General features: G+C 32.6%; 1 protein-coding gene across 1 annotated transcript; it reads right to left on the reverse strand.

The window, feature by feature from the left end:
- Nucleotides 1–1,015: 1,015 nt before the first annotated feature.
- LOC100780006 (protein ROOT HAIR DEFECTIVE 3 homolog 1) lies at nt 1,016–9,862 on the reverse strand. The gene is made up of 23 exons (XM_003531568.3): nt 9,705–9,862; nt 8,660–8,809; nt 8,056–8,122; nt 7,871–7,973; nt 7,346–7,416; nt 7,110–7,173; nt 6,945–7,010; nt 6,785–6,832; nt 6,633–6,695; nt 6,469–6,525; nt 6,085–6,243; nt 5,495–5,563; nt 5,312–5,403; nt 4,700–4,778; nt 4,332–4,497; nt 3,956–4,080; nt 3,289–3,551; nt 3,106–3,202; nt 2,858–3,022; nt 2,468–2,572; nt 2,287–2,381; nt 1,908–2,004; nt 1,016–1,688 (listed from the first exon to the last, which is right to left on the reverse strand). Exons 1-23 carry the CDS (start codon nt 9,706–9,708, stop codon nt 1,467–1,469), a joined length of 2,427 nt encoding a protein of 808 aa, XP_003531616.1. The 5' UTR covers nt 9,709–9,862; the 3' UTR covers nt 1,016–1,466.
- Nucleotides 9,863–11,121: the final 1,259 nt, after the last annotated feature.

Here is an 11,121-nt window from a genome sequence, read left to right on the forward strand (position 1 = left end):
GTCGCATACGTTATCAAATTGATGTTGCGTTGTTAGAAGATCATGCAAAGATGGCTTAAGGCAAAACATGCGTCTATATATATATATATTGGGATGAACTTATTTCACATTCAAAAGCTTATAATTATAATATCAAAGGCAAATTAAATGGCTTCTGACAAGAAAAATGATCTTTACCTAAAATTTAAGCTAATCAAAACACTTTTTTAGGAATAATCCACACACATTGAAAACAATTAATAATGCAATATTTCCCTTGGAATTTTTCTAATACAAATATGTTATTACTCTTGCTAAGAGCTTCTGCAAAAATCTGGTAGAAGGTTAGTTATACATCAAATGGCAATGGCAATTCAAATGGATCTTAAATTAATATGTTAATAAATTCATTTGTTCTACTTAAGTGGTGTTAGAATGGAAATGGCAAAACAGTTATAATATGATTAGTCCATGTGGTTGTTTTAAGTTTTAATTTGATCCTTAATCAACTTATTCCACTTCTTAAATTTAGTGATACTTCAAAGGTTGTTACATTACTGGCTTACATATCACAATTTACATTATATTTATTGCTGATCTTTTATGTCTCATTTTTTCTTTATCCAAAATTAATTTCATTACCTATCATTTTTTAAAAGTTAATTTAATAAAAATAAATATTTTTGTTTGGTAAGACTTTGAGAAAAAGAAAAAAAAATCGTTTGTAATACTTATTATTCTCTTGGATGAAGGAATGATGTTCTAATGCAGCAGGTCACCAAAACATTAATGGCCACAATCCATGCATTAAACAAACAAGGCTTTGTTATTCATTATTATATAATCAATAAATAAAATTTTATTAAAAATCTATATGTATTTATAGCATTACATGACAACTTTCAAAAAAAAAAAATTGTTTACTTTTAATTCCTTAACCATTGCTCCTGAAATAATTATGAACAAAATCGAAACAAAGATAATCTTGAAATTTTAATTGATTCAACATTGTTAAGCATGCCGAAAATTCAAAAAATATAAGAAAAAAATCTCTTATCTTCCAAGACCATGTTACACGCAAAACAATAGTTGACATTACAAGCAGCAAGCACGATCAACTCTAGTATCTCTTTGAAAAAAATCTAATATAAACACACAATCCAATTAATAAATTTTCCACAAAAAAAAAAAAAAAAAACACTCAGTACACTGATAAATTACAAACAAAATTGATTGCAAAACCAGCATAACTTCTCCAACTAACTGAAGCGCCTAAATTGGAAAAAGAGACCTATCTTAAGAGGGGGACTACATAACAAATCATTGCCCCCTGTATATGGCACTTGCACAAAAAAAAAAAAAAAAAAAAACCAATGCCTTTGAATGTCTTGAATGCTCACAAGTCATGAATTTTGTGGACAAGCATGCAGCCACCAGAAACACCACCATCTTCCAACTGAAGAAATTGGTATTCAGTAAAATGAGACCTACTCATCTTTTAATGGACTTGCATACTCAGTTCCGTTGTCCAATGCAGTCAAGTTAGATGAGGCGCTAGATGACACAGCATGACCATCATTGTAACTGTTTTTTGATGGGGTTCTCTGAGGATTGTTAGCTGCAGGGTTTTGTCCCTCCTCTGCTAGTTTTCTCATAAGGTTCATGATAGTTGGAATAAACTTGCTAGACAAGGATATGATTCCTGGAAGCTGAAGGAAAAAAAAAAAAAAAAAGTTAAGGAAGAAGGCTACTATAAACTTTAACAGTGGACAACAGACCCTTGAACACTATAGAATGCCTAGTAGTTTATTAGCTGATTTTGTTACAAATGCTCAGAGATTGTAAAAAATTCAAAACAGGCAAGGCAGACTCGGTTATCAATACCGGGATTGGAAAATAAATTATAAAGACCACAATAGCATACTCACAGCTCCATTGCGAAATTCACCCGAAACATCAAGCTGCACCCATAGGGCTTTAATGAGAAGAAAACCAACAAAGATTACACCCAAATACAAGGGATTTCTGCCACGGAAAACATTAAACTTGGGTGAGATCAATTAAATAGTACAATAAAAGTGAAGAGTTTTCTTTAGGTTTGTACTTTAGGTAACATTATTATGTTATTAAAATTCCCATCAAATACTCAAAACAGTTTATTATCTCCAACACAAAAAATACTCATTTACAGTTACTACTTTTAGACCGAGCCGCTGTTAGAGGAGCAAGAAGCAAGTTAAGAGAAAGATAAAACCAGAGAAGGAAAACTAGAAAAATATACAGCAGATGAGTAGGGTTAACATGCACCTTAGAAGTGTCATAAATTCATTAAATCCCAGAATAACCAAAGCAACTATTGCCCATGGGGGAGGTAACCAGTTGTTGTTGCGCTTGTTGGCCTCCTGAAAATAAAAAGAATATATTACATCAGTTAGTAAAATGTTTTCCAACAAGAAATTCAAATGTCTTGATAACTTATGCATCATGCCTGTGCAGAAATGGCCTGAGAGACACTGTACTCTGTCTCTGTCTTGAATTGCCTCCACAAAGACTTGCACTGGACAGGTGTAATCAATGTTTTAGAGGATGAAACCTGCATGGAAATTTCACACAGAACAGATCAGTGCCTAAGATAGAAAATTCTCTCAAAACATTACAAGAGAAACCAAAATATAGCATTTTTGCAGCCTAAAATGTATATCAATCAATTCACAAGTCATCACAGCAAGGGATATATTTATATTCAGTTTAGGGCAATCGATCACTAATTAATGCAAATCAGACCATTCATCTACCAAAATGGGTACACAAGTCAATATTGTCAGTGTCATCATCATCATCCATTGATCACATAGAACTACCAACAATTAATTTGCACCTGTTCCCAGCTGCTAGAAGCTAGTGGATCAACCATTGTGATGCTCCTTGTAGCATTACTGCTTGGTGACGAATCCACCAAGGCAACTGCTAACACTTTCTCAATATTGTCAGTGTCATCATCATCCAAACGAATTGCAGCCATAACAGATAGCAACTTCAAAGACTGCAAAGCGTTAAATATGGTTAAAAAGATAATTAAAAAAATACAAATTCAATAACAATATAATATTCATAATCATGCCGTACAGAAGAGCGAGCAGTCTTGGTGATGGCTCGTATATCTTCTTTCCCCGTCCAAACACGAGGCATTGAATCAGAATCATGGCTAAACAACATTGTAAACCTGCTTTCAAAGTTAAGGTAAGTGCATCTAAGTAAAACTCAATCGAACAGGTAAAAGTCAACTTAGAAGTTGCAGAAGATTCACACCTGTCCTTCATGCGCATTAGAACTCTTCCAGCTTCTTCCCTAGCCTTTCCTTCTACCAGACCCCTTGCATAAGCCTCTAAACTCAAAATCATTTTCTGCCTTGTTTCTTCATCCATATCAAACCCAGTAAGTGCAGCAGAGAACCCTGAAACAGCTGATTCAGTCTCACGCCTAAGAAGATTCCTTATTGATGGCCAAGTATCTCTATTAGCTCCATCCAAAAGAGCTTCAACAGGTCCAGACAAAGCTTGTTTAAGTTTTTCCTGCAATAGTACTACTATCAGACAACTTCCCAACAAGTTAGTCCTTCAAATTAAGAAGCAAACCAACTGGAACAGCCTAACAAAATTTCATAAACTACTTGCCTAAATCACTACAGTAACTAAGCACGAGAAGTATCTTATACTTTTGACTCATCATTATTAATAGAAAGAGTATTGACAACATACATTGTATCAATTGATCCCTAACTAGAATGATTGTATTGCTATTGGGCAGTCTTGCTTAGTTATAATCTTATATTACCATTCTAAAATTTCAAAACTGATTTTTTGGTAGAACTGTTTACTATATAGTATATGCAACCTGAAACCATAGCGTCATTACCGTGCTTGACAGAAATCACTTACAGATTCATAAGACATTAATGACCAATGCCAAAACATACCTCATATGATGAAGTAAGTTCAGAAATCTTGGTTGCACGTACAGTTGCAACATATGCATCAATATCACGCAGCAGTTTCTCTCGTACTTTAGATGTATCCCAGTTTGTTTGTTCAATAACAACATCTGCAACAATAATATATCAGTTTCATTTTGTAATTCAGTCAGAGTAAGTTTGACTTCTTGGACAGCAGACATTGTAATAAACCAAAAACCTAGCAATTCTGCACCCCACATCAAATCAATCATTGTACACAATTCACTTCTTGGTTATCCATATTCTCAGTTTTCCCTTTCCAAATGTTCATTATATGCTTTGGCCTTCAACTTCAATTTATTGTTCACTAATAAACAAAATAAAGAGTTTTTTTTATTACCTGTACATGCTTCATCAAACTGAACCAGACCAGACCCGATGCAATTATTAGCAGCCACAGAAAACCCTTCCCCTCCCTTCAAAGCCTTGTCAAATGCCTCCTTGAATTTATCCAAAGTTCCAGATCTTATATGTCCCAGCGCAGATTGGAATGCTGGTTGGACAAGCTAACCAATTGAAAAGGTGTTAAGAACCACTACAAACCTCACAATTCTATACTGGCTACTAATGAGGAAGAAGTAAGGCCAATATCCAGTATCTAAAATAGCCATATTGATTCAAAAACCATCAATTAATCATTTCTTTTTCAACAGTTATTAATTCATTTTTTAAGAGGGAAAACGGTTGAGCCCAATTGAGAAGGATTACTTGGAACAATTTTTCTTGTAGTTGCTTTTGTTTGGAAGATCTCACACCTTCATCAAAATAGGTGGCTTCAGCATCATACCTTTAAAAGAAAATGCAATAGCTCAATATAACTTCACTCCACATCAACTCATTCTTTCATGATGCAACAGCCAACAGCATGAAACATAGAGACAACAAACTTCTAAGATTCAATTTCAAGCTACAGTTTACTTGATGATTACACATAACATCACAGCTATAGAAGCAGTCCTTAATATGCAAAATAAAGAGATGAAATGGTAATGAAAGACAAACCAGAAATCATTAGATGGTATTACAGTGCAACACACATAACTACCAAGTTAAGTAATTTTCTCTAAACCTACAATTTCACTCATGGAGTCATAGGACCTAGATAAGCAAGACTTTCAAATCAAAAAAGGAAAAAATATTAAAAACAGCTCGGGGGTGAGGGAGTCCTGTTGCTCTACTCAACAGTACTGAAACTAAATATTGTAAAAAAATAAGAGTTGGACAAAAAGTTTATAATATAGTATAAGGTAATGTGGTATTCTATAACTGAGCCACTACAAAGTACAAATACAGATGTCATATAAATTGAACTGTACTCACTCTGAAAAACAAGTATCAAGGAGTGAACTGAGCTTTTTCCCAAATCCAGGAATAGGACCAGATTGCACAGCCTCTTCCAATTGACACCAATCCTGAGTGGAAAATAAAAGATATTTAAACAAAATTAGTAAAACTAGGAATGCCAAAATATGTTGGAGGTCACACCAAAATAAAAGTCAATACCTCATTTGCAACAAAAGAGGCATATTTCTCATTTGCGATTTCTTCACATCGTACAGTTGCAACCATAACCTACAATTAGGTTGACCCTTAAATTATTAATAAAATGAAGGTTAAATTAAAAATTTAGTGCCTACACCTGATATTGTTTTTCATTTTAGTTCCTACATAAAAAAAATTCTACATTTCAGTCCCTACATGAAAAATGTTTATGAAATGGTCCTTGCCACCACTTGCCAACATTACAACAGTATTAGGTTTAATTCAATGCCAATATTTTTCATTTTAGTCCCTATATGAAATAAATTTACATTTTGGTTGGTCCCTACATGAAAAAATCTCTACATTTTGGTCCCTATACCTAACACACATTTTTTCAATTTAGCCCCTACAGGAAAAATACTATAACACCATTATAATGTCATCAAACAATGGGGACTAGTAAATAAAATCATGTAGGGATCAAAATTTAGAGTTTTTCATGTAGGAACTAAACTGAAAACAAGTGTCAAGTGTAGGGAGCAAATTTTTAATTTTACCTAAAATCAATACACGTGAAAGCAAAAGTTGCATCGTCATAGCATGTATATTACCTTATGTGCAGGAAGGTCAAGATCTTTGTTCTCCTTAATGACTTTCCATATATGCTCAGAACTAAAAGAAAAGCCAGAAGCAGGAACAACTCCACGCCGATCCCCTGCAAGCCCACCAGGAGCGATAGAATGATGGAATCGTTTCTGCAAGCTGGCAACCTACATTCAAAATAAACCAGAACAGAATATATCAGCAAATTAGACAAACAACCCAAGAAAAAAGGACTGTTTCCCACTATGAAAGGAAAATTAATACAATAATTTATGCACATGGATCAAGAAACGATGACATATAGTCACTGATGCAGATATGAAGACAAACAACCACAAAATCCTTATAATGGGTCATACAATCAACAAGTAAATCAGAAGGAAACTTAATACCTGCTCTTTAAACTGCTCTTCCTTTTCTTCATAACTAGAAAGAGCAACAACTTCAACCTGGTCATTTGTTACCAAGAATAAACATTTACTATAAACTTCATATAAAATCTTGCTATACAAGAACATCAGTAAGATTAGCAATATCAAAGGAATGAAGAACTTACATTGAAAAATTCACTTAATGGGGTTTCCTTGTGGGCCTGTGGTTTAGGAACAGAATCCCATATCTGCAGAGGAAAAGAGTAAAGCAAGAAAGGTAAGTAAAAAGTCTATAACAATTCAATAACAATATACAGAGATGAAAGCACTGCATTACCTTCTGAATATCTTCTCGCAAAACAGGTTCTAAATTTTCAAGTGGTGTCTATAAAAGGGAAAGGTTAACCACATCAACAACAAATAAAAGTATTTAGAATTAAAAACATATAACATACAAATAATTACAAAAATAATAATAATAAACAGCTATTACACACCCTTGTTTTATCACGTATGACAAACAGCAATGTTGTTTTTCGTGGACTAAACAATCTCATCATGACCTGAAAGTAAAATTTAGTGTGCAGTTAAATAAATGACAATTGACAAGTTTCAAGATTCAAGATTCAAGTTCTTGTAGTCAATAGGCCAACAACACATACCTGAAAAACAGTTTTCAAAAGTGGCTTATTTGCAGCTTGCTCACGGCCAATGTCATGGCACCACCTTTACAAGCATCGCAGAGGGGGAGGGAAATTAGTTGCATAAAGAAAGAAGATTAAAATGGAAAAGCATTAAAATAAGAAATACAAGCAGCCACAGACTTAAAAATTCTGAAATTAGTCAGTATTTAAGATGGAACAAGGGTGAAAACTAAAAAAGAGGAAAAAAAACTCACATGTTTATTAGCACTATATCTGAGACAGCAAGAGCAAATAGAGCACTCTGCTTTTCAAAAGCAGTGTCATCCTGAGAAAAAGACAATTTCAGTATACAAGGAGAACAAAACGCAAAACTATCCATTTCTCATACTGTTCTAATTTTTGCCAATGACAGAGAATGACATGTTTAAATAATCAAGAGTTCCAATTATTATGAACTATTCCTAATCCATCACAATGCTAACACAGATTAGAATTGTTATGGAACTCTTTCTTCTGGTCACAATTTAATAACAAATAAAATTTAAAGAGATCAAGAGGATATGTTACAAGTAAATCGAGAGAACAACAGGAATGTATGAACTCCACAAATTTTTATAATAAGCATCATACGTTCCACAAGGGCTAGAAACACACTGGCATATTTGCATTCCTAATTGAGAAATATATATGCAAACGGAAATTGGATACTGGCAATAGATTGAATTGTGACCTTGGCTATTATCAAAGTAAGTTAACGTATAACCAAAAAAAAAAAACACCTCTCCACGTTCTCTTCCATCTGTACCCTCCAAATCCATCACAAGTGTACAAGGCTCTATGTCAGCACATCTAGCCATCCAGATTCCTTTGGTTGTTTGAGACCTGAAAACAAGCATATACATCAGATCACCACCCAGTTAGTTGAGAAAGGTTTGTGTGACATGTCAGAATTGCAACAACATACCTTCCCTTAAAAGCATCCATCTCTCTGAAGTTGGTACCAAACAAATTATTTAATAGCGTGCTCTTGCCTGCCCAGAGCAAAGAAAACAAAGAACTAGATAATATAAAGATCCTTTTATTGGGAATAGTAATCATCTCGTTATGCAAATAAATTTAAACAAATGCAAACAGGAGAAATAAATTTAAAAAGGTAAAATGAAATTTTCATAAAAACTGAAAGGGCCAAGAGACTAAATCTAATAATCATAAATCACTATTTTGTATCGATAATTAAGTTTTAAATCTAAGACTACAATTGGGCTAGTGGTGAGCGCCTGAGCGGTTTGGATAATTTGCAAAAGGTCATGGGTTCAAATCCCATTGCTACTCATGCAACAACAAATTGTAAATTTATATCAAATTCAACTAGGAGGCTATTATTCATTAAACTTTGATTTAATCTTTCCATGAATCTTAAATAGCAATCCACCTCCATTCAGTGTCAAGTAAAGTATCTGAATTACCTAAAGATCCTCAGGTGCACAGACAGGTTAAAGAAATTATAAAATCCAATTAGCTTGAGAAGGGAAGGAAAACAATAAGGTTAAGGAGAACAGAGAGCATACCACTACTTTGTGGACCCATTATAGAAACTACGGCATACGAAAGCCCACATTCAGCCAACTTCACCTCCTTCATGAAACTTTCAAGCCCAGAAACATTGAATGTACCATCTCCATCAATAAGCTGAGTTGAACAACAAGTCTCACTATTTGCTGGATAAGGAAATACTCCATGTTAGTAGAGGGAAAATAAATTGCTGCAAAAGACTTGCACAAATTTCAAGTACAGCACTAATTGAGATCCACAAGCAAAACCGGAATTTTAGGAATGATTGCAGCATGGCACTGTGACATAAACAGCTAGAAACACATGTAATCATGAAATTCAACTTGACCATCCCTGCCCTGGTAAGAACATTAGTTTTCATTCTCAGTACCCAAAAATAAACAAACAAATATTTACACTTGTTTGTTGGTTCCACACTCCATTCATCAATTCAAACCCCAATACTTTCACTAGCATTGAAAAACCTGAGCAGGGATACTAATCTTTTTTTTTATCGGCAAATATTAGTTTTGTTAAAAATGTCAGTTGGGGAGATTCGACCCTTCCCCAACCACTGGGTCAACCTTATATGTCTGGATACTAATCTCCTTTCCATACAATTAAATTAAATGAACTTCTAACAGGCACTCCCTTCTCAACTTTTCATCTCCCCTTTAACATATAGCAGCAATCTAAACCTTGCCCCGGATCCAACCAATCAGCCATACAAAACACAAATTATGGATCAAATTGTCAAAATCAATCACATCACCAAATTCCCATAAATCCCACACAAACCTTCACTTAAAACTGAAAAAAAAAATGAAATAAAACAACAATAAAGTTAAGCAACAGTTAGAAAAAAAAAACGCATGCAAGTGTAACTACCAATTTTCCGTTAATACCCAACAATTGTCATCTATAAAAGATTGAAACTTTGATGGGAGTTAGAATTGGGAAAGCAGAGAGAAATAAAAAAGTGAAGAATAAAGCTTTGATCATCATCATCATAAAAAAAATGCAGGAATCAGATCGACGATGAAGAGAATGGAAATAGCGTACCCATTAGCGTGGGATAGGAAACGATTCGATTGTTGAGAAATGCGGAAAAGGAAGATCGAAAGAGAGAAAAGCGATCTCAGACTCTCACAGGACACAGGGGCATTACCATTGCCATGCCATCACCATAACTACTCACATATACTACTTGATTCCAAATTATGCTTCTCTTTTTCTTTTCTTTCTTTTTCTTTTCTCTATTTTTTTCTTTTTTTATTATACGTCGTAACAACATAAAATAGGTTTACAAAATCATATAATTACAAATCTCAAATTGAATTATTTTATAAATTAACAAATTTATCTTATATAATTAAATGATTATGTAAAAAAAATTATGTTCTCGATACATAATCATTTTTTTCTTTTCTATTTTTTTTATTTTTAATGCATTCAATTAGAAAAAAAAAAAGATTTCAAATTGAATTTTTGTTTTGTTTTTCTTAAACTTAGGTTGAAATTTTTCCTTTTGAAAATTTCTTTGCATACTCGTATTCGTATCTTTTATTAAAAAAATATATCTTCTTACCTAGAAAAGATATTAGAGTTAATGAAATTCAGAAAGAAAAAAATATGAGTAAATGAAAATTAAGGCAAAAGGAGAAATTTTCGAAAGATGTCGTGTACATGATTGTATGTGACCAATCGGTGTGTTTTGTTTGTGGAATGATCCATTGGATGAATTAGTAACACAAGTAACACATGATGATAAAATGTTTTTTTGATAGTTATGTTAATATTTTATCATTAAGTCAAAAATCATGTTAATTTTCTTGAATAATTTAGGTCATTTTTTAATAATAAAACTAGTAGGAGATTTTATACTTTTTTCTATCATATTCGTACAAGGATAGTTATATTCTTTTCAAAATAAGATGAATACTGATGGTTATAATTATTTTAAAAAATTAGCATACATATTTTTTATTTTTCATCTAAATTATAATGCATAAATTGAATTGAATAAAATATTTTATTTAAAATGACACCAATTTAAAATTTTGCTTAAAATATGATTAAAGTAAATTATTTACCAACAATATAAAATTTTTATATTACTGATCAATAAAAATTATTATAATTGATAATTTTATTTATATTTATAATAATTATTTTAAAAGTTATTGTCAGCAAAATCTTTTATTAATTAACAATATAAAAATTATTATAATAATGGTGTATAAAAATTAAACTCATATAGTTATTTACGATTAATAAATTATGAAATTTTGTATAAAAAAAACAAAATAGTGCTGAAAATGAAATTAAAAACAAGTCATATTTGAGTATAAAAATTAAATAATAAAGTACAAAACTGTTAAATAATTGAAAATGCTCTAAACTGAGGGAAATGGCCTGGGGGCGGTGGAAGAATGGGACCCAACTGTGCCGCCCTTTGTTCTTGCTTTCGGCAAACGTG

Source organism: Glycine max, chromosome 8, assembly GCF_000004515.6.
Source record: "Glycine max cultivar Williams 82 chromosome 8, Glycine_max_v4.0, whole genome shotgun sequence".
Classification (NCBI taxonomy): Eukaryota; Viridiplantae; Streptophyta; class Magnoliopsida; order Fabales; family Fabaceae; genus Glycine; species Glycine max.

Excerpts from the sequence above, each read along its gene's own strand:
- LOC100780006 (XM_003531568.3), bottom strand. Across the intron at positions 4,779-5,311 it reads CTTGATACTTGTTTTTCAGA|GTATGATGCTGAAGCCACCT; the intron begins GTGAGTACAGTT and ends TTTCTTTTAAAG. Across the intron at positions 2,573-2,857 it reads CTTCTAGCAGCTGGGAACAG|GTTTCATCCTCTAAAACATT; the intron begins GTGCAAATTAAT and ends ATTTCCATGCAG.